The sequence below is a fragment of the Cyrtonyx montezumae genome, unplaced genomic scaffold, assembly GCF_038088225.1.
Source record: "Cyrtonyx montezumae isolate F1298 unplaced genomic scaffold, pur_monq_1.0 scaffold_19, whole genome shotgun sequence".
Taxonomy (NCBI): domain Eukaryota; kingdom Metazoa; phylum Chordata; class Aves; order Galliformes; family Odontophoridae; genus Cyrtonyx; species Cyrtonyx montezumae.
The window spans coordinates 8,019,625-8,043,472 of NW_027071925.1; the positions used below are offsets into that span (position 1 = coordinate 8,019,625).

A 23,848-nucleotide genomic window follows, 5' to 3' on the forward strand; every position below is an offset into this window, starting at 1 on the left:
CAGCATAATTAGTGTGTGGTTGGAAGCAACAAGATACTGGCATTCAAAGCATAATATTGATGTGTTTTAATTAAATATTAGAGCAGCTTAGGGGCTGACATAAATTGTTGGCAGTGAAATAAAGCTATATACAAGAATGTTTGTTTTAAAAACAGCACTTAGCAGCCCCAGCTGAGATCAGCCAATACTGCTATAAGGTTGTACAGAAAGCATAATTACACAGCTTCTATCCCAAACATCTTGTTGTTTTAGTGCAACAGAGAGTGAGTTTTACACATTGAGAAATACAACATAGAGAAAGCAGTTTCTCCTTCATAAAGCAAAGTGTTTATGGGAGAAGAGATGAATAGAGATTTGAAGTGTGAAGGGTATCCTTTAGGTACAGGAGCACTTTTCCTTATCACTTCTGTACCAATCCATACTTTTACTTTTATTGTGTAATAGATACACTTTAGTTTCACTGAAGAGTTCAGTTAAATAGACATATACCGTATTTTATTTATTTTTTTTTCACAATTTGTCTCTGTCCCCTTTTGTCTACGAGTCCACTGTCATAATTATATGTGTCAATGGTAAAATTAAACTCAGTTGTCACAGAACTGAACAACGGTGCTGCTAACTAGACTGGGGCACACTTGAACCTGGACAGCAAATGTTGTACACGGTTTGAGTTTCATATATTAAAATTCCTAGCTGAACTATTAAAATCTATTTTCATAAAAAGCGAGTGGACAAACGGAAATGAGAGCAGGTTTGCCCGACTTGCAAGAAACAGATAAACAGCAAAGCAGAACTCAGCCCAAAATCCCCATTTCTCTGGGCAGTGCTGTCAGATAAAGTTAATGAACTGTCAAAATCATACTCGGGCAGCAACTATGTCTTTTCAGACCCGAGAAAATGCATTTTCCTTTGAAATACACTATTTTTAGCCAACGTCTCTCTAAACTTAATTATTTACAGATTCTAATTACTGATTTCCCCATATTGATCCCTTACAAAAATCCTTCTTCTGAGTGGGGAGGGTGAGCTTTCAGCATCTTTAGGGCCACGGTGCTAGTACAGCCCCAGTATTATTTAGGTCTGTACAGGCCTTAGTATGAAAGTGGCTGTAAATACGTTTTTTCTTTAAAAGATCCTGATTTATTTAAACTTTCTTAGGAGAAGCTTTGGCAGAATTCTTGGAGTGTAAGTCATAGTCTCAGTATAGTTTTCTCTGTGTAGACAGAAGAGTCATAAATGTTTTCTGGGACAGTGTATTTAGTTTAATTACTGCTTCACTCAACAAAACCCTGATAAAAACCATAATAAGCAAAGCAACACTCCATAAGCTTTTTTATTGTTGAAGTATGTAGGGATTCCCATTTATCTTGCTGGCATTATTTATATGAAACGCTCTGCTACATCCAGGTGAGTGCTTAATTTCTGAATTTTATGGCCTCCCCTGATTAAATCATGATCCATATTGTGGTCGTTTCATTAAAACAATGGGAATATGATCCCACTGTAATTTCATATAATGAACCTGAGGAACAGGTTTTTGCTGTTACTGTGAGGGTGGCTATTGAGTCTCCGTTGCTTGGCACTCTGGCATATATACTTACCTATATACATGCACACTTCTAATTTGGGTTTGGCTTCTTTCCAGCTAAGCATACTAAGGATCATGATAATGGGGGTAAATTTTACTCCTACAATGTAAGCTAGTCAAATATTGTAATTAACCCTTTGACCACAGGCCTTTGGGAAACACCTGAAGCTGTAGCTCATGTCTCCAGCAGGCAATCCTGAAACCTCTTGCAGAAAGTCCAACCCAGTATTTATTGGGGCAGTGAAATACTATGACCGTTGCAGAGAAGCAGCTAATGTTTTCCAAAGGATTTAGAAGTTTGACTTTTTCCTTCTCTCGAGCACTTTTGCATTATGAATTATGAAAATGAGTACCAAGAAGCATGTTTCTATATCACTGATTTTGGAAAAAGCAGTTAATTCAGGGTATGTTGCACTTGCAGTTAATAAGTTAACACTTTTCTCACCTCAAATTGAGGTTTGGCAGGAGAGTCCTAAGAAATTTGTTGTTTTTATTTTAAGAAATGAAAGTTGCTTTTGTTTTCCGTTTGAATTTAGCTTGAGACTATGAAATCGTTTTATAAAACTAATAAAACTGCATACAACGATTGATATGTTCAATTTAAATCTCATCTCCTTACAAACTGCTTTAATATAGGTGTCTATGCATGCATGTTGATTAGTGTTTCCTCGGATGTTGATTTCATATATGCTATGGCTTCTGCAAAAATCTATCTGTAAATAATTCAGTACTTTTTTAATAGGAGCGTTTGGAGGATTCTTGCGTGAGTGGACAGATAAATCTCATAGGTATCGCCATACTGCCCTCTGGAGTACAGTGACACAACATGCACATGACAGAAGTTTCCTGGGTGTTTGCATCCAGGAAAATCAGCTTTGGGCGAGGGGAAGCCTTGGCTAAGCTCTTTGAAAGGAAGAATGAACACACAGCGCTTCACTTCACTTAGCACAGGGTTATTTTTTGGGATGTCTCCTCTCCTCACTAGCTGTGTGAAGGCTTTTATCCTGACTAGACACAAAAGTGCCTCTGAGATATATGTGATTATTGTAATACCACCTCAGTGCTTGTTTTGAAATTCTTTAGTGTAGCTTTTAGTGTTTGCTTTAGAAGCAGCAGCGTGAGATTTCTTGGGAAAACTGAATCTTGTTGTTCGGGGCTACACGACCAATGTCAGCCTCTCTCTGTCAATCAAGTTTTTGTGGCTCCTGTGAAACCCAAGCCTCAGAAATCCTGGGGCTGTACTGTGAGAAGTAGGTCTGTGCTGTGTATCAAAGACAACAACAAAACACATCATTTTTCCTCATAAAATCTGAAAGATTTAAACTATTTGGAAGCCATACACATCTGTTGTTTCCTAAATTAATCCATCTTTCACCAGAATTTGTCTTAATGGAAACATTAGAAATTCCCTTCATTCCCTTTTCCTTCTATCTCCCTCACCAAATACTTTAATATCACATAGGAATGAAAGCAGTGGCTAGGGATTCGTTATCTTAAAGTTTGGAAGCTGGAAAAAAAATGCAGTTATGGCCAGTTTGAGTTACTGTAATATATATTTTTTAATTTTACACTTAATACAGACACAGCAGGAAGATGCAGATTGCATATAGCTGGATAAAAGCATGGTAAAAAGATAGCACGTGCCCACAAGAGCAAAGCACAAGAAACCACCCCTTCATCCTGTTCCTGAATGCAAAGAAACTTTTTAAGTGTATATAATTAATATTCATTTCTTGGCCCTTTCTCTGCTTCTGTTATAGGAAACACTGTCCAGGTGAAAAGCAAACCTTCCAGCTTCAGAAATAACCTTAGGGACTGTACATCCCATGGGAGGAGCTAATTAAGCTGTTACAAGTCTTTAAGTACTTTAAGCGCTTTTCCTTTGAAATTCAGCAGGAATTATTTCTTATGCACCTTTAACATAATGAGGAGCCCAAAGACCTCTGAAATCTGCTTTTCTCTAAATCTAAAGGTTCAGGTTGGATGTAAAGAAAATGTAAACTTACTGACAAGAGTTGCACACAGAGATCAACGAAAGGAAAATAAAGATCACTGACAGAAGTCTGCAGCACTCTGAGGTGGGGATGTCAGGCAGTGTGTTTTTAGACCAAGTGAAATACTACATACACAGGGAAAGCTACCTGTGAAAGAAAACCAACTGGTCATTCTGCAGAAAGCTTAACAAAATAAAAACGATTTGGCCAAAATAGGGAATGCAAATCCTTGTGATTAGGGAAAGGAAATGCTTAGTAAATGTAGAGGGATTATACTGCCTTTGTATTTGGCTCTGGTGACACAACTGTGGAAATCTCAGCCAGGCTCATGAACCATACATCTTAAAAACTGCTGAGAAACTGCAGAGACTTACAGTAGAGCTACAGGAATGATTAAAATGATTACTAGAAGCTCCTTTAGCTTGAGGGAATAACGCAGTGCTGGTGTTTTCAAGAGTAGTGAATTCCTCTGCACATTCCTTTATCCCCTAATGCCAAACTTATCCCTAAAAGTCTCTGTAGCTACTGGCTTTGTTGGGCAAGATGGTACAGGTAGTGCTGTGGGTTCTTACTGCTAACAGTTTGGATTAAAACGTTAAGGATGAAAATTCATTTTGTGGCCTTGACCTGGTTAGTAGTGGGTGCTGGTTCTGCCCTCAGTTACACACTGCAGCTCCCCTGAAGACCATAGTGGTGCCAAGTGTAACTGAGAGAAGAATTCAGCTGTTCAAATATGCCCATGGTTTCCAAGCCAACTGGCAGCAATTGCAAGGCAATAATAGGAGTGCTGAGGGCAAGAACGGAGGAGCCTTTGCAGGCCAGCCTGAAAAGGGCTGCACAGTGCTTGCCTACAGACTTTCTGGCCTCCTGAAGTCAAAGCAGTTAGTTTTTCCTACTCGAACTTACTGGATAAAAAAAAACTAACCAACCAACCAACCAAATGAAAAAAAAAAAGTCTTTCAGTGGTGAACTCTGATAAATGTCCACTGTCTCCTGCAGTCTCACAGCACACTGTATCTTCAGCCTTTAGTTTGTGCCAGCCCTAACCTTTACCTTACACAGGGCACAGAGCAGACCAGAATCCATTTCTAAATCTTTTGAAACTTCTGAAAGAGCGAACCACTAATGTTAACAAAGGCAAGGTGAGTAGCTTCCCAGCTGCCTATGACACAGACAAACTGTTCCTCTTGTAGCACAACTGTTATTTAGTGCTGGGAGTGCTTTAATAGAGTATAAGATTACTGGCTCACACAACACCTCCCATTCCAGGAGACGAGAAAAGGATATTTTCATTTCACAGACAAGGAACCAAGATCTTAAAGTATTTGTCTGAATTGACATCAGGAGAAAGGTACCGAAAGTCTGATATCCTTAACTGTAGTGCCCTCATATGTTAGCTGCTGAACGTAGCAGCCAGTGCCACATTGACTGTTTGTAGCCCTGGTGAGGTCTGGGAATCTTTCAGTGTAGGAGACTTTTTGACACCGAATAACCCGAGTTCCCACTTTTAAAATTGAAAGCCAAACAGTCTTTTTATGGAGCAAGTGGATTCTTTGAACTCCTGCTCTTATAGCATTAGCAGCTACTATTTGAAAAGTGTAAGCTTCACCAGAACAGATTAAAATCCCTTGGCAGCCATTTCTGTTCAGTTTGATGGACAGAAGACAATAAAAACATAATGAAAAATGAGATGGATAGAACTAAGAGGTTCTGACTGTTGCAGGCGGAGGGCTGTCATTGAGTGGAAGGAGTGGAAGGAAAAAAGACTTTCATAAATGATCATAAGCCCACTTTGATGCCAAGAATTGTCTTCTTGATGAATATTGTCGCAAGAAATTCCCTATATGTTTTACAAGGACAACATGAACTGTAAATGCTGCTGCAGAAGTCATGCATTATTCCATGTACTGCTCAGGATGAGAAAGCAAGCCATGAAGTAGGGAGGGATATCACTCTAAAACACCACTGAGACCCAAACTTGTGTTCAGTTCTTGTGTAAGAAAAATACTGCTTTAATTCAATTCCCAGCCTCCTCTGTTTCCATGAAGTTTGAATTTGATCATTATGCTTTCTAACTTTTCATTCCTGTTGGCAGTTCTAAACACATTTGCAGCCTTAATCAAATATAAAATCATTATTTTCTGGGACAGAGACCATAGCAGCAATATTTGTTCGGTATGTTTTACATATGGAAACATAAGTCTTTCTGGGAAGAAGAGTGTCAGAGATCCAGTGTGATCTGAGCAATGCTTTGGAAGAGGGACAAGGACACCATCTATCAGTATTGCCCTCTAAACCATGCCCTGATGTTCTGATGCTATATGTTAGTATGGGAATGTATATTTTTGTACCTAAATTTTAAGCCATCATCCTAAAGTAGCTTATCTTTTTATAAATACAGACTTTCTTACATTAATATGGTTTAAATGTTGATTTAAAACATCTTCTACTGTCCAAGCAAGCATGAAAAAAGGAAGTCTCATTAAACAAGGAAAATGTTTTTTTTTCCCTAGAATCACTAACAAAAAACATAAAAGCATAGAAAACACCAGAGAATTAAAGTGTTATTATAATCATACTGAACATAATAGAGCTGTTAATAAGAGTAGAAGTCAGTGTGGTGTAATAATCCTGGTAAAATATATACACTAAAACTCAGTAGCAATCTGCTTTCCATGCACAATGTCCTGGCAGAAGCAACTCAGGAAATACTTTAAATCCGTGGACTGCCCTCAAGAGCTCTGACCTGGTTGGAGATAAATTCATTACACAATACCTGAATACTGAGTTTACTTACAGTGATGGTGAGTTTACTGAGCTCCTGCTGGATTTTTCCTGCAAGGGACACCTTCTTGAACTTCATTCATGGGGAACATCTGAAATGAATAACAAGGAACCGTTGGAATTTTCAAGAGAAAAAAAATAAAACGCCCACCATAAAAACTAATTCTCTATAAATAATCTCAATCAGGAAAACCTTTACCCCTGAGACAATCCAAGGCTGCCTTTTTAGTAGTTCTTTCCCTTGTGACAAGAGCAAACTTTCCCATGCCACAAAGCATTCCCATCAATTATTTTGATATAATCTGAAGGAAAAGCACCCTACCATTGTAATGTGTCCCATCTTTTCAGACTCAGACAGGGCTATTTCTTCATACTTGGATGGATTTACAGAGTTTAGAGCCAGCAGTTATGATTTTCTATTTGCTTTTTCAGACTTTAGGGCAGCAATTTCATTTTTGTAATTAGATCCTTGCTTAATTGTCTTCTCAAGCTCAGACTCTTCATGCTGGTGTCTTCTTTTGGATCAGCTTTTCCAGTCACTGTTGTATTGCTTATATTGCATCATTCACACTGTAGGAGAAAGATGTTCATCTCTGCAAGAAGGAATTAGAAAAAGGTCCCATGGATCTGTATAGGATTGCTGTTTCTTCAGGAATAGATGGCTTGCTTCTGTTTCCTTGATGGGCTGGCCTTTCCTTTAATCTTGTGAAGTTGTCAGACACTTCTAGAAGCTGATTTAGTAACTAAGTCCAACCTGTGAAGTGAGCTGCTTCCTACATGCTACAGCAGCCTCTCTTTTCGGATCACACCTTTAATTACATTCATGTCACCAAACAAAGGCAGTCTCAGATTCATCATTAACAGCTCCCAGCTTTGCTACTTCAGTTATTCAGCTTCTTATTCTGTTGCCGTGGTTGCAATGAAAGGAAATTGTTTGACTTGAAAGCAGTGCTCTTCTATTAACGCATCTCAAGCCTATTTTGATCATAGCTTAGGGAAAATAGTTTCTCTTTAGTGGGAAATATCTACATTTCACTTTATTTGGGGAGGTGGTTGTGTATATTGCAAAGAAAATAAAAAGCTAATGGGCAGGTTTTTCAGTGCTTTCTTCACTCCGTGGTAGCCTGGGGTGAGATATACTTTTTGCTGTGCCAGGAGATTGGTAAGCCTGCTTTGAGTTACTGACTGTGTGGGTTTGTGCTGCACAAGGAATTCCAGTAATAAACCTCATTCCTAGCCTACGCTGTTGGTTGTACATCTTTGGCAGATGCTAGAAGATGTGAGTGGATACTGATCCTAGAAAGGGGTAAGCTTTGTCTCTGATGAGCATGAATGATGTCTTGAATGTACTTAAAGATGGGAGAGAGACCAGAAAAGGGAGGAAGGGACCAATCTTGCATTTCATTTTATAAGAGGATGGTTTATAGTTACATCATTGCCATGCCCTTTGATAATAAATTGGAGAGGTGATGATTAGCTCCTGTAATCATTGAAGGAGTGAGGTGAAGGTGAAGATGACTTGCAAGCTGGATGATGAAGACATAGGTAGGGAAAGACTAAAAGACACCCCATACAGCAAGCCCATTTCCATTTTTACAAAGTGTACCACTTTGGGGTTCATTTCGTTTCGTTCTCACAGTCAACAATGCAAAACGGCCCACAGCATTCCACTGCATTTGTTGTTTTATAAAGGATATAAGAGGGTTCTCCAATGCAAGGTGAAAGGAAATGAATGTTTTGTTTGTAATCTGCTTCTTATAATGCCAGAGGGCTATTGCAGATCTCACCAGCACTCCTGTTTGGTATTTTTTATTAAACTCAAGAAACAAATGTTACAAATTTGACTTGGATCTTACTGTTTTTAGCATTCCTTTCACTCTAGGATGGAGTTGGACTGAAATGTATTTTGCTAGTTGTTATGGTAGGGTTATTGCACATTGCAAGTAGAAGTGTCTAGAAATAGAAAAAGATTTGCTTTGAACTATCACAAAGGAATCTAAATGAGCTGCTTTTCTACATGCCCTTCTGAAATTACAAGCTGTGTAAATCTACTAACTAGGAACAAATGACTCCTTATAGAAGACCTTCACCAAATAGATAAATCAAGTCAGCCAGGTAAAAAATGGAAAATTGATTCTACCAAGAAGTTGTCATAATCTCATTTGTGACAACCTGGCATGAGTTTTCATCCTTTGGCAATGGAAGAAATGGATTTTAAGGTATGTTTTGATATGGTATATGATTTATTAAACTACTTAATCTCAGTGGTCCAAATTAAGATACTCTTCTGTTGTTTCAGTAAATAGGAAAGCATAGATAAGAATTAACAGGTTTAATCCAAAATAAAGAACTGAGAAATAATACACTTTTTTTCATTTGAACCACATTTGAAAATATATATACATATGAATCCTTTTAAAACTTTAGATTTTAATTTACATTTGTACTTTATAGGATGTGAAAGATATGATAGAAAAGAAGGGTACAGCTGAGGGTATTTTTCCAAACATTTCCATAGTTAGTAAATAATTATTCCAACCTTTCCAGTTCCTGAGCAGCACTTCTATTTCACAGGGTCACAGAATTGTAGGGAACTATTTGAGGAAATAGTGGTGAGCTTTGAATGACAGAATGCAGAGAAGGCTCCAGCATCGGTCTTTTCCTGCAAATAGTCCAACTCTGCATTGTTTTATGCTACTCATAAGCCAAACTTGAAGTTCTCTTTACACAACTAGATGTGCTGGCCCAAAATTCAAATCAAGAACCTCCTAAACTTTGGTAAGTTTTGGATCAAGTTTTGAAATGTTTCCACACTGATGTTTTGTTCCTACTTTTAACTTTCCTAATACCACACAAGTAAAAATTACAGTTGCCAATGAATAGGAGATACTCAGTGCTAACAACTGAAATTCTTTCAGCTGCATGCTACCTAACGGTGCTCAGGGTCCATACAGTTTCAATATGCTTTTCCTTTGGCAGCCTTTCCTTGAAGGAAGGAATTCGTTTCCATCCCAGCATCATGTCAGGATCCAGGAGCTGATCTCATCAAGCAAACACAAAAATTGCAATTACATTCTTTTCATTGTTAAGTCAAAGTTCTGAACTTCAATGAAGAAATTGCCATTGTCTCAAATCTTGACGAATTTTTACCATATGGACTTAGGAAAACGTTAATGGGAAACCATCTGTAGGCCATCTGAGCATTCTGCTATTTTTTTATTCAATAAAAGGAAAGACAAAGACAGCCTATCCTGGCTAGAGATTATTGGCTTATTGAGCCACACCACTCTTCTAATCTTATCTCTGAAACCAATAATCTTCACTTAGACTCTCAAAATTTCTACCTTCCTTCAGAGCTTTTCTGTTGTTACAATCTTATTCCACTGATACAGTCTTACCCCACATAAATGGAGCAGAAAACAGGGCCAGACCAAAAGTCACCACTCACTCAACTGCATCCTTGGCTACACAGACCAAGTGATAAGAAACAGAACTCTTCTACCTCAAGTTCCCACATGTAATATTAAAATATTGTATTTAAGTTGTCTGACAGAGGCTGAGCCTACTTCATAGCACTAGATGGCAGTAAGTTATTACACTTCCCAGAGTAATCCTCAATTCATTGCGTCATTAGTTAACTTTGTTAAGAAATGAAAACCAAGCACAGAATAGAACTAGGTTTTTTTTTTCTGAGTCTGTTTTGGTCTACAGTCTGAATTGATCTAAGCTGACCACAAACAAAGCTCATGTGCTGAATACAGCATATTTTCCTGCGAGGGTAAGCCTATTGTACTCTGTGTCTGCCACTGTAGATATTGAAAGTTCAGACACTGGCAAAATCAAGCAGCTCTATGAATATCACATTTAGCCAAATCTGCCACCATGCAATTCCATTAAAAACTAGATAAATATGACTTATGTCAATGGCATAGCACAAAAAGCTGCAGTTTCAGTTAGTATTGCATTGAGATTTTCACTAGATGTAACTTGACATAACCATGCATAATTTTATGTTCTTATTGTCCAAAACAGACGTGAAGCAGTAAATTGTGAAACAGTTTAATGCTCTCATGTTTTTGACCCAGAAGCTTTTGTTTCTAACATGCTGGTATGGTATGACAGATGCATTTACATGAATGGTACACATCTGTGATTGATTTAATGAATATGTAAACCCTCATCAAATTCAATTGAAAGCAAGGGTTAGTTATGATTACTACTGAATATTACGTCATGTCCTTTTGTTTCATTTCAGCTTCAATGAGGATTCCATCCCATTCTCACTCCATGATCCTTGAGGCAGAACAGATACTTACGAAGAGAACCAGTAAGTAGTTTTACTTTCATGCTTCCTTCCTCCCTCTGTGTTTTGTTTGTTTGTTTTTGTCTGAATCCTCTTTTAGACCTGAGGGAGAGTCCTTCCTAGGCACTAACACATCCAACTCATTATGTGCCCCACCTCCAAATCTGGAGTAGAATGATAAAATGATTATGTGCTACTTTTTGTTAGAACTATATTTTAGCCTCCAAATAACATGAGTTAGCAAAATACTTACATTTGAAACCAAATCTTTTTTTTCTTTTTTTATTTTTTTTTCAAATTTTCTGGTCTTTTTCCAACCTCCAGTGAAAGATCAGAAGATCAGGAAAAAGGAAATGAAATGCTGATGTGACTTCTCAGATTAAATAATAACAATAATAATAATGCATCCACATTGCTTCTATTTCCCCAGATCCCTGCTATTGTAGTGTGCACAGGTCAGTAAGCTGTGTGTGCCCAGTGGTGCCCTTGTTTGTTATCTGTGGCCCTTTCCTAATGCTTTGATATACCTCCCCAGTTCTACACTGCTTGGGTACTCAGTTTCCTGTAGTCTTTCCTCATGACCAAGCTCTATTTATTGCCCTCTTCCAGGTGCTGCTTTGCTCTCATTTAGTTCACATGCATACTTTTCTGTGTGTAGATGTTTTTATTTTCCTACCCTTCTGCCATATTTCACTCTATGATCCTATGCTTGCAGTCTCTGCCAGCTGACCCATCAGACTGTGTATGCAAGGTACCTTGTTGGAGATTGTTGTCTACCTGAGGCCTTTCAAGGGTAAGTAAATTTTTTTTCTTTTTGTTTCTGTGTCTGTAGCTGCTGTATTTGAGCTTATCCTTGCTTGCTATAATCCAGAGCTTTGCCACTCTGCTATTGTTGCTGCGTTTTTCTTTGTGTTATAGCGTTATAGTTGCCTTCTCAGGAGTCATGATATAATCTTCTGGATTTATAATTCATTAAAAAAATGAAATAAAATAATTCAGCTTGAAGTTTCAAGGGGTGATGTCATCATCTTGTCTAGCCCACAGTTCAGTGCAGCACCGAATCTGAAGTTGGCTCTAAGTTTGAAGTCAGGTCAATTGCCTAGGGCCTTGACCAGCTGAGCTTTGAGTATCTCCAAAAACTGAGATTTCATGGTCTTTCTGAGCAACTTGTCTCAATGTTTATTATCATCATTGTGGAAAAAACACCTTTCTTTACTTTGTCATAAAGTATCCTGATATCTCCGCATCACAAAAAGATGCAGAGGAAAGAACTAGTTCTCTACTCAAATCATATTTTCAAAATAAACTCAAGAGCAAAGACATTTGGTGTTAAGGCAAAAAACTACTAGTGTAAAAAAAAATGGGTTAAGTACACGTACTTTAAAACATACATGAAAAGGAATCATTTGTGTTCTGTGATGCCTGTAGCTGTATTTGGTCTGGCAGGTATTTCTAGGCTTGTCTTTGCTGAAAGACTTCTAAGGGTCCTCAGAATACCTTGTAACTCTTATTATCTACCTTGCTCCATGTAGATTTCATAGTATTTTTTTTCTAAATTAGTGATGTGTCTGTCTCTCATTGTATTGCATTCATCAAACTAATTTTTCAGTGACAATGCTCTCAGCTTCATGGTTCCTAGAACTGCATCTTCAGTATTATCAAGGGCCAGATTATCCCTGCGTTACAAAGCAACCCAACAAAACACTGGAAGGCAATGTACTTTCTCTCGTGCCCACCTTGCACTCTCAGACAATAGACCCTTTCAGTGTCACTGTGATTTCCTGCTGTTTGTTTTTATTTCAGTAGGTGAACAGCATCAAATGAGCCTTTCACAGAATAAATGGGTTGGACAGGCAATCTTTGCTTCTTCTGGGATCATGCTCTCCATTCAAATGCACAGCTCAATTATATGACTTCCATACTGAGAAAATGCTTTAACTTTTAAAATGCACAGCAGCAGTCTGGTCTTAATAGAAATATTTAAAACCCACTCTTAAACTGTAACTCCAAGTTACAGCTGAACATGAAACATCCACTTACCAACAATTACACACAATTTCTGTCATGCTTTGGAAGACGTGTATATGCACTAGGGATATTAAAAATCGAAACTCCCACAACTCTAGGTGAAATTGAGAAAGGCTTAAAACCTTTCAAGATATGAAAACCTTTCAAGATATCATTAGACAGAAATGCAGTGATCCTTGTAACTTAACAGCAGGCATCTATTAGAAGCTTGTACAGCATATAGGTACAGCCTCTGGCTTTATGTGTTACAGAATCTCTTGGAAGATCTGCTACAATCCAAACTGGAACAACAGGTTAAGAAGACATTACTTAAATTTCAATTAACTAAGAGTACAATTAGGTCTCATTTGAAAATGTTCTTTATGCACTGAAGACTAACAATAGAGAGCAAAAGTGCTGGTGGGAAGGTAAGTGGCCTACTGGTGAGTGTTAATATCAGAAGTCTACATCTCAATCCCTATCTTCCCACATTTCTGTTCCAATTATAAAAAGCCAATGACCTGCTTGAGAAATAAAATATCAACCAGATGTTTCCTGAGCAAAGACAACTTGTGTTTCCCTTTACACATCATCTTCTGAGAGGCAGAACTAGTGACTGCACATCTGACATCATTCACTGTGTTGACTTTGGGTTACTCAGAATCTTTCCTTTACTTAACCTTCCAACTCAAATACAATAGTTTTACAGAGATCATTTGGAAAGAATGGATTTGAACAGCTAGAATATGATGTGGAAGAATGGTTTATATCCACTCTGCTACAACAAAGCCATTTGCTGACACAGTCATGAAATAATAACTTGGGTGGAGGGCTATCCATTTTCACATACATGTTTTGGCAGGACAAAGTGCTGCAAACTGCCCAGTATCAGTCCTCGTGGGAACAAGAGGTGGGTGAGCAGTAATGTCAGAGATGAACAAGTTCTTTTGAAGGGAAGTATTTAAAAAAAAAGTTATAAATAAAGCTATGTTTTTGGGCTATGTCTTCTGCATCTTAAGACTTCACCATAATGACACTTTTTTCCTGGTCATTTAGATAAGAAGTCACACCATGCAAAGCTGCAATACCTTTTTCTTTCCTGGAAATACAAGATAGGTGCAGTAACTAATGCTTAAATAAACTGAAGTGTCATTACGTATTTATGTCATTATGAAAGACAGTGGGGGCATAAATTCAACAGAAGACCTGATGTATTCATCTCACTTCAGTGCTTAGTGCGAATAAAGGAAAAGCTGTTTCCAGAAGCTACTGTTCAATCAAATGTGAATTTTAGTCTGGAAAGTTGTGTACAGCTCAAGAAACTGCCTGCTCAATGGCCTCTAGTAAGGGTACATGAGTGAATACTGTGTATTCTATGGTCTCAGTGTGAGGTCTGTAGGAAACTGAGTTTTCAGCAAGACTGACAATGGAACCATTCAGCCCCTTGAATGCTCAGTCTTAATGTTTCAGCCCAAGGCAGACAAATGCATGCTATATGTTGCTGACAAGTAACTAGAAGAATGACAAGGAGGCAATCACTTATTTATGAATACAGAACACTTCCACTTCCTCCCTCTGCTATTGAAGAAGAAACAAAATTAAGGAATAAGTGGAGAAAATGAACACCACTGTATATGATTCATCTCTGTGCAGTTACTCAGCTCACTAGGTATGTATTTTCTGTAAACTTCAGAACTCCACATTTCAAGGTAGTTTTACACTGCAGGTAGGTTTTATACTACTTTAGTGGAGTGGACAGTTCTTCCTCACAGAGAAGCAGAAATATGTGTTACGTTACATCACTGATAGAGGAAGGTTCATACTGCTAGTCGTTATCCTCAAGTCTACAAGAGTTTGTTTTGCTTTTCAGCCCTTTTGAACAACCAACCCAGCTCCTCCTTTGCTTAAGATATAACTTGTATCCCAAACCTGTTAAAAGCAACTCTGGTACTATTGTTACTGCTTTGAATGCCTACATGTTCAACGCTGTTAAAAGTGCATTCTGAAGCTCAAGGCAATTTTTGCTAGCACTGACCAAAAAAAATAATAATAATTTGAGAATTGATAATGCTCAAGTTAAACGCTGCATTTTTGACTAATGTTTGTTACAGAAGTTTGCTGTCAGAACACATGGGACCCTACTTAATTCTCATGGATCTGACACAAGTGCTTTAGAAATAAAACAGCATGTGACATCAGCCTGTCACTGTGACCTGCCCAGCACTGCCAGTCTTAAATATGAGAAACTGAAAAGAAAAAAAGAAAAACCAGCACAGTATGGATACAGCAATCATTTATTGGAAACATTTACATAAAGGCAATAATTCCAATCATTTCTTCTTTGACAATATGAACATTCTCCATCACAAGATTTGTTCAGCAACTCGATTAGTTTTAGTAAAGATGCAAAATATTTTCAATCCCTGAGACTGAGGCTATCTCAACCTTGCTGAACTCTGTCCTCCCCCTGCATGCAATGGTGCTGCAAATGTCATTTCCTGCTTGGCTGTGCTTTGAGTGGATTGCTGTCCAAAATGAACATTTTCACTCTTGACGTCAGCATTAAAAATGTAAAACCACAACTCTCATATCAAGTTAATTGATAAGCAGGAAAACAAGCATTTCTACATCAGTTACAAGCATCCAGTTTGAAATTATTACCGGTCTAGAGCTGGTGTCCAAGCTGCTTTACAAGCTGTCAGTAAGGGAATGGACTCCCATTTTAATTTGTCCATTAAATTAACCATGGAAGTAAACTTTTTTTGCTAGCTAGACACAGCTGATGCTTTATACTTTTCATGTAGGCATATTGAGATGTGAACACAAGGCTTTACGTACACATCCTTTTATATCTGGACTCAAAGCCATCATAAGGAAGCTTAGTAAGCATTCCAGTCCCTGCTTCAGACTTCAGGTAATTTACCTGTATGTGCTATTTTTTACTTTTGTTTTTCAGTAGAGAAGACCATGTCAAGTATGATAAATTCAGGTAGCAAAAGCATTTCCTCCTAAGCAATGCAAGTTGTATTATTCAATTCCAGTAAGAAATCACCCTGCAAGGCCACAGAGACCCAAACATAGCACAGGCAGAAAATTTTCAGTATAAATTCAGAGATTTTTCCTAGTAAAAACTATTCTATTCTCTCTTGCCCAAGGATTAACACTTTAACCAATAAAAACTCTAGCTGACCTATGAGAATCACCACAAACAAGCATGGGTGACATGAGAGAATAAAAGTGCTGGCAACCAACTCTTCACTTGGAAACAAAGGTCTAATAAAAAAATCAAGGCATAAACCAACAACAAAAATTCCTTCTGATATTAGAGGTAGATTTTAACCAGTGTGTTACTTAATAGCCATTCTGTAAGTGCAGAACTTTAGGAATTAAATAATTCAGATCAAAGGCGACCTATGCTCTTTTAGAATAGCTACAACAAGCTTTTTGCATATCTTTCAAGAACGCAGGCACACCACTCTGTAAAGAGAAAAGCAGACAGGTCACTTTTGTATAGTGCAATAAAAAAAAGCAACTCTGTATTGACATCACTGTTCCCACTGTGTAAATCAAGACCTTCAAACAAATCCATGCTAATTCTAAGATCTGGTACAAAGCAGCAGGCATTCATTCAATACCACAGGACTAGACTGAATTAGTAAAGTTTGCAAACACTGAGACTATTCACACACGGTCTGGAATACTGATTGATTGTTTTCTTCTACAAATTCACCTGGCCAGTTAACTACTCCACAGAATTTGGTAGGAATCAGAAAATATTAAGACAGTTGCACCGAGGAGAGCAGACAACAGCATGCCTCTAAAAAATGGAACTCAGATCTAAGAATATGACTGCATCCATTTGAGAAAAATGTAAGTATATATAAATACATATATATGTATATACATTTATGTATACATATTCTACTCTGCATGCAGAAGACAGGTTTGGATCACTGCACAGATTGTTCAAAAGAAAGTAGCCAAAGGCAATTGCACCATCAAGCTTTACTTACCTTGGCAGCCCAGTTGACCAGCCACGATGGAATCATGCCACCAGGATTATCAAAATAGTACATATAGACTAGAGATGAGAGAGAAGCCATCAGAAAGTTACCCAGACATACTTTGAGTATTAGCTCTAACACCACGTGAGAAGGGCTGCCAAGGCACATGACTGAAGCACTGCATACAACAGTTCTGAGCCATGTCCTTTACCAAAAAAGTCAAACTTGTATTGAATTGGAACGTGAAACGTGTATAACATTTCCTAGTTAATCTCTGGGGAGCCCAGAGAGGAACAATATCAATTTATATTATTCCAAACTAGTTTAGGTAGCCTGTTTTGTTTTCTGGTCTTTAAAGGACTAATTTCAGTCAGGAGCCAGTCTCTAGGAAAACCCTTTCTTCTATAAATCTATCAAACATGATACTTAAATCACTGCTGAATTAAGCAAATACCAACTAGTATCAAACTCTACTCATCTGAACTGACTAGTAGGAAAACAATTTCGTCTTTGTTGGGTAACTCATTCATTTTTAACACTCCTAGAGCTCAGTACATCCAATTTTTACTAACTGCTTTTAGCTTAAGATCTCCACTTTCCCTCTTCTTGCAGTTTTTGTTAATGCACACATTCTTAGGCAACACAATCACACTTTTTTGGCCACTTACCTTTAGATCCAGTCTTGCCATCGCTTTCAATTGCCAGGCTTTGTTTATAACTTTTAACTCTGATAACACCAGGCTTTTCAGGGCACTGAGGAACAGACACACTTTGAGCTAACACAACCCAGATCTTCCTCCCATCCACATCCATCTCTTGACATTCACGAATATAGACATACTGTATTCCAAGTTGAGGAGGCATGTCAAAACAGTGTCAGTTTGACATATGATGAGTTGATGGTGAATTCCATTACAAATAAAAGTTATTTCTCTCCCTTCTGCATGACTCAATCCCACAGAGTAATCATTTGGCTTTGTGAGATTTAGACGTATGTGGGAAGAACCTACACTCTTCATGCTATACATACTGATATAGCATGAGGACACATGTACAGTGTCAGATCGAGTGCAGCAGGGCAGTACTCAGTTCATTGCCAGGATGCCTGGGTGATTAAAGCCTCAAAAAGCAGAAGACCTAAAAGGATACATCTCTGTTTGAGAGAGGAAAAGGGTACTTCACTTCCCAGTAGATTATCTTTTCACCATCATACGTTTTCTCATACAGTTCTACAGTTGAATAAGAAAGATAGTTAGATATTTTTCATTTCCACTGCAAAATTGATATGGATGTAAAGTTGTAGAAGACTTAAATTAGATCAGTAGCAGGGCTGTTCAGGAACCAAATGCACAAACACAGGTGGCCTGGTTTTCTGCTACTACTCCATTCATGCTAAAAGGAAAAATAAGGACAGAATAATTCTGGGAGAAGGGCACAATGAAATTCATTTTCAGACAGTTATTTTATTCAATGCCTTTCTATCTCAAAGCTTTCTCCTCACCTCTGCAAATTCTGTATTACACTGAACCATGTGTAGAACATGCTTTTTCACAAGGATGTCATTATCCTTGTAAATAATTGAATTAACATGAAATCAGAATAAGAAATGGTTTCTAACATCTGAAGAGGTCTTACATGACAGATTAATGAAGTTCAGAAAAGCTATTAGGATGTTCACAGTGGTTTGTGAAGACAACAGTGAACATGAAGCTCGAACAGTTTACAAGCTTCCATTATGTCACCTTCAGTCTATGTAGAAATTCAACCAGAAAGCAGCTGAGTGGGGAAAAAACAGCTAATAATAGTCCCTAAAACATGGCAGTGACTCATACAGGAGTAGTGTGGCATAGAGGAGAAAAATTATTTCAAATCAAACAGTAAAACAGAGTTTAAAGAACTGTCTCCTATATAGCACTTTCTCTTCAGGCGGTAACTGCCTTCATCAGGATAAGGATCTGACAATTCACAGACCTGAGCCAGAGTGAGTTTTGGCCTGTCCAGGGACTGGTCATTTCACAGGTTCAGCAATAAAGACTGTGATCCAGACCAGGTGGTTCACAACAACAGAATGCTCTTCTCCATTAGGACAGACTCCTGTTTGAGCCACTACATATCCTTCTGCCATATCACTTTATGTGGTTTTGAAAATAGGGCTACAACAGACAAATAGCCTCATTGCTAAGGCAAGAAGAGCACCATAAGTGGCAGATTCTTTCCCCAGATACCATGCTCTTAACTAGACTTCCATTAGTATACTCTGCAAGACAGAGCCATCCACAAAAACAGCATCCCCTCCAGAATGAAGCAATAGCAGCTGCTTAAAACTTCCAGTGTTGTAATAAGCCACAGTGCTATGCTTTCCAGCAGAGGTCACTGGAGTATCGACTCATTAGCTTTTCTTTCATTTTTAACTGTAGAGCTTCCCTTTTACAAAGGGACAAAAATACAGATTTAAAGACCTCGATGTAATGACTCATCTACCTACAGTATATCACAAGGCTCACTTCTTCATCATCAGCATTTGCTGCTTTAGCAGTCATCTTCTACCATTACATGGTTGGGAAGCATGGTCTCAGTGAGGACAGTGCTCCAACAGAGCAGCAAGTTTCAATACTGCTCAGGCCCAACTATTTTGTTTCATACCACAGGAGTCTGTGGTGCTTCCATCACTATTCCACAGCTCAGTCACAGCTTCCCTGCTGAACTGGCAGCTTCAGCACAGGCCTCAGATATCCACATCACAGCTGAGAGGTGCTGCTCTCATAGATATCCCTATGATACCCAAGAAACTGCTTTGGAAATAGCCAGGGTGCTAACTGCAATGCAACAGCAGTAGCAGACTGATGGGGACATTTCAGAGCCCAAAGGCAAATCCTAGGCACAAAGAGATCAAGGCATGAGCTCCTGAAGTACTCACAGGAATGCTGTTCCTATCTGCCTCCACTCAGACCTCCATAAAAAGTTTTGCTGAGCAGAACAAAAGGATAAAGATTAGCTCCTCTCACACCTGATGCAGGAGCAGTTACCTTTTCAACTAAAATGTCAGCTACTGCTACTCTGGTCTCGCTTTTATTTCAGTGCCAGCCAGCAGCTGAGCAGAAAACTCTTCCTTGGACTGCTGTTACAGTAAAGCTGTAAGAGCAATGAGGAATACAAACAGTAAAACAAAGAGCAAAGAGACTCTGAATGGAAGCTTTCACATTTTTCTCCCTACACGTGAAGGCAGAAGAAAAAGAAGCTTACATAATTTACATAGAAAATGTCAGCTAGCACTATTTCACCATATGTACAGTTCTAAGGAATTGCTCGTGTCAAACTCTAAGCTAAAAGGAAAGCTTTATGTTTATGCCCCTATACACGGTTAACTGCTGTGTAATGTGCACAATTATAAATTTACAGACAAACATATCAAGGGCAGCAAGGATAAAAACGCCAGCTCTGCAAATGTTATCTAGTTTTTAGTTTAAGGGTGTAGCTTCCCACAACTGCTTCCTTTCTTCTCTCAAAGAAGGCGTTACCAAACACACTTAAAAACTGCTGAAGTAACTTCAGCTAAAACAAAATGTCTGATATCCAGTCTGGATGGCATGTGTGTATTTGGATCCCACCTCCGTATTGTTTTGTTTCCCAAGTACTGACATGAGCCACAGAAGTATTTCTCTGTACAAGTACAGCTAAAGGCATTGGCAGTAATCATCCTGATGCAGCTGCCCCAGGCTTAACGCGTGTAACAATTAACAATTACTTGGTACGTAACACTATTCCTCGTTAAGCAAGATGCACACTTCAGTTTTATTGGCCTGAGCTCATTTTAGGCACAGAATTAAGATGGGACATCTTTAAAATAAACTGATTACTGGAGACGTGGATCAGTTACATCACTGCCTTGTCCCTACCAACTTTATGTTTTAACATCATTGGGATACCCAGCCCCAATTCTCTTTCAAAGTGATGCCAATGACATGCTTTAATCAACATGGCAAGAATTTGTTCCAAGAGGAAGCTACGTGGCAGTGACACGTTAGCTGTTTCATGTCAGTGTTTGTGTATAAAACCTTATCTCGAAAGACATTCATGTCTGCCCCAAAGCCTTTGGACAATACAGCTTTAAAATATCATTGAAGAAAGTTTTATTGGGAAGAGGCAGCATGGACACAGAGCTGGCTTTTATACCCCTAGATCAGCTTACCTTTAACATACTGATCCCACTGTTTTCTGAATTCTAAATCCATATAGACATCTGCACAGAGCTTTGGGGGACAGTCAGCAAGACCACCAAAGATCTTATATTCATAAAGTCCTGATTGCTGTGGAAACAGAATAGAGAGAGGAAAAGTCACACAGGAAAGGGAAATATTCTGCAGCAGAGAGAACAGCTGAAGGAAATTAGGTGGAGCACATACTACAAATCTGCCCAGGAGCCGTGAAAAAACAATGCAAGAGTCAGTCTTTAACCTCTCAGCATTTTGATCTATACATGAAAGTATAAATCCAGACAGGCTGACCCAGCACAACCGTTGTTCCTTCCCTTACACCAGTGCCCTTCTACTTCATGAGTCGTTCCAAAGGGACATCTCCTCATGCACCCTTCTCATCTCCACCAGCCAGGCTGAACCCTGACAACACTGAGGCACATCAGAAGATGAGCATTTAATAGTTATAGCAGAGTCTCCAGGCCCTGTGAGCATAGGATCCCATTCATTTCCAGGTTACCCAGTACTACGTGGCCCAGAAGAAGCCTTCCTGCAAGTTTGCTATGCTCATACTGGAGGCTCTGTTACAAGAAGGCTTCACAATACTCATGCTTATATACAACATACTTCATATATTTGCCTTGAGTATTATTTGTTAGCTATTTTCTTCGTGAAAGCAGCCTGCACTGAAGGGGTGGGGTGCAGGATATCTCCAACACTAATGCTTTTTATGTTTCTCTTAACATATGGAAACTACATCTGTGCCTATAACATTGTACTACTGTTAGTGCTGGCTCACAACTACATTAAAACAATGAGAGTATTTTAAGAATACAGCATATTCAGAGTCAAATTCAAGCAATCCCAGGGAAAGAGAAGGAAGGATTACACAACATTCTGTTAGTGAATGGTAGATCTTTCTCTCTTCCCTCTTCACGCTCTACAACTCAACCCCAGAAAATGAAGTTTTTATGAAGAAGATAACAGGTCCAAGAAGCTTCAGCTATTCATCTTTGCTGTAGCACTACTGAGGCATCAATCCCTCGCTTCAACATTCACAGTCATATCATCTTTGTAAAAGGCATCAATCGTTTCCATCTATACAAGAGGTACATTTGGAAATAACACATCTGAAACCGAACCAAGATCCAGCAGCATGCATTCAAACTATGCCAAAGCACTACATCAGTGCTTCAAAAGTGTTTGGTTTAGCTTAGATGTACTTTGTGTCATCATCAGAAATCCTATATGGATTACCTTGTATGCATGTGTGCTTACATTAAGTGCCATGTAAGGCACAGTAAGCCGGGCTCCTCACTCTTCTAATAATTAAGAAAAGCTAATTTCCTGCATCATCAGGCTGCTCTTCCACTTTTTCCCTAGAATTTATTGAAGCTATAACTTAACAAATCACACCTGAAACTTTAATTCTGCAGCCAACACACAAAGCTATTCCTCAGCAGACTCCCGGCTGCTCTGCATCCTGTAGCTCCTCTTCATCTTCCTGATTCTACCTTACAACTGAAGGCAGCCATAGGACGGCTCATGGGCTCAGTCAGCCCCTTTGCTGCCTTCAGCCCTCCAGCTCTTGCGGCACAGCTCCAGAGGGATCGAGCTGCGCAAGAAATGACTCTACCAACGTCGCAGCCTACACCGTGAAATAACTTCTACTTTAGCAGTAGCGTTTTGACGGAGGACGAAAGAACAAATCGCGATGAGAAAAGCGAAGTAGCGCATCTCGCAGCAAAGCAACACAGCCCTCGACGGTAAGAAAACCGCAACGGCTTTGCAGGAGCCCACGCGGGACGGCAGCCCGGGGATGCGCGGTGCCCGTCCGCTGCCTCCGCCCTTCGGAAGAGCGGTGCTTACAGCGGCAGAGCGGCTTTCTCCATCAGCAGTTAATAGCATTACGCTGCAAGCTGCTTTCTGAGAGCCGGGAGAAAACGAGCCGGGGCGGCAGCGACGGAGCTCGGCCTGACCGCGGCCCCGAAGCGCGGCCCCGAAGCGCGGCCCCGGCTGCCCGCCCACCTCGTGGTGCAGCCGGTAGATGCTGACGCCCATGCTCTCCACCAGGAGCTGCCAGGGCGGCCCCGGCGCGGTCTGCCCGAGCTCTCGGCAGGCGGCCCGGAACTGCTCCTCGGAGAAACCCCGCACCGGCGCCGGTACCTCCATTCCCCGCTCCGGGAGGAGGCGGCCTCGGCCCCGCGTGGGGCACTGCGGCGGCTCGGGCACAGCCAATGGCCGCCGATGGCCGCCGCCCCTCCCGCGGGGCCGCCCTCCCCCACTCCGCCATAGCGCAGCGGGGATGGTCCACCCCGGGCTGCGGGGTGATGCTGCCGGTGTGCGCGCCCGCGTCCCCGCGCGGGGCTGCGAGAGGAAGGCTCTGTCCCGGGGCTGACCCCGGAGCTGTAAATGGGTTCGGAGCTCTGAGCCGCGGGGCTTCAGCGAGCCCACGGAGAGCGTGCCTGCGCACCTGGCAACGCGTGGCTATCTCTTGCTCTTGCCAAGGAGCTGCCGTCTTTTGACGAAGAGGTCGCTTCTGTCAGCTGTCCCTTCCTGTTCTGCTCAATTGGTTTGAACAGGAGCGTGGGGAGTCCTGGCTGGCAGCCGGGGCTGAGCGTCACACGGCCGGACCCCGGGAGCTGCAGGCAGCTGCTGGAGGACGGCTGGGGGCAGCGGGCACGATGGTCCTCGCTTCTTTCCGAAATTACAGCACTAGTGCTGACAGTCCCTGCGTCTCAGTACCTGCTCTCACCCCCTCAGCGAAGCCGCTGCACAAACATTCCAGCCCTTATGTTTCTGTGGTTACACGTACGGTGACCTTTTATTATAAATATTTATACAGTAGGTATAAAGTATTTTCAGTTGTTGGCGTTCTCTGTGTGCTGGTGTCGGCCAAGTGACAATTCCTCATGAGCACTGAGTTGGCCGAGTGCTGCTCGCCCAGCAGAGGCTCTGCTCTTTGCAGTGGCTCA

At 40.1% G+C, this 23,848-nt stretch overlaps 2 protein-coding genes across 3 annotated transcripts in view; one reads left to right on the top strand and one right to left on the bottom strand.

The window, feature by feature from the left end:
- The window catches only part of TMEM100 (transmembrane protein 100), a 369,211-nt gene that overhangs the window by 333,380 nt on the left and 11,983 nt on the right, over positions 1–23,848 (top strand). The window lies entirely within an intron of this gene.
- Positions 15,884–23,083, bottom strand: PCTP (phosphatidylcholine transfer protein). Of its 2 annotated transcripts, none has more exons than XM_065735478.1 (6): positions 22,902–23,083; positions 20,870–20,987; positions 17,830–17,909; positions 17,349–17,520; positions 16,690–16,757; positions 15,884–16,153 (listed from the first exon to the last, which is right to left on the bottom strand). In XM_065735478.1, the coding sequence occupies exons 1-6, from the start codon at positions 23,043–23,045 to the stop codon at positions 16,088–16,090; spliced, it is 648 nt and encodes a 215-aa protein (XP_065591550.1). In that variant the 5' UTR covers positions 23,046–23,083; the 3' UTR covers positions 15,884–16,087. The 2 variants fall into 2 exon arrangements, with proteins under 2 accessions (XP_065591550.1, XP_065591551.1); XM_065735479.1 differs by lacking the exon at positions 22,902–23,083 and adding an exon at positions 22,152–22,418.

Coding starts and splice junctions, on each gene's coding strand:
- PCTP (XM_065735478.1), bottom strand. CDS start 23,045: ATGGAGGTACCGGCGCCGGTGCGGGGTTTCTCCGAGGAGCAGTTCCGG. Junction 17,521..17,829: donor TTCCTCTCTCAAACAGAGAT/GTATCCTTTTAG, acceptor CTTGGAATACAG/TATGTCTATATTCGTGAATG. Junction 16,758..17,348: donor TGGCAAGACTGGATCTAAAG/GTAAGTGGCCAA, acceptor TCTCATCTCTAG/TCTATATGTACTATTTTGAT.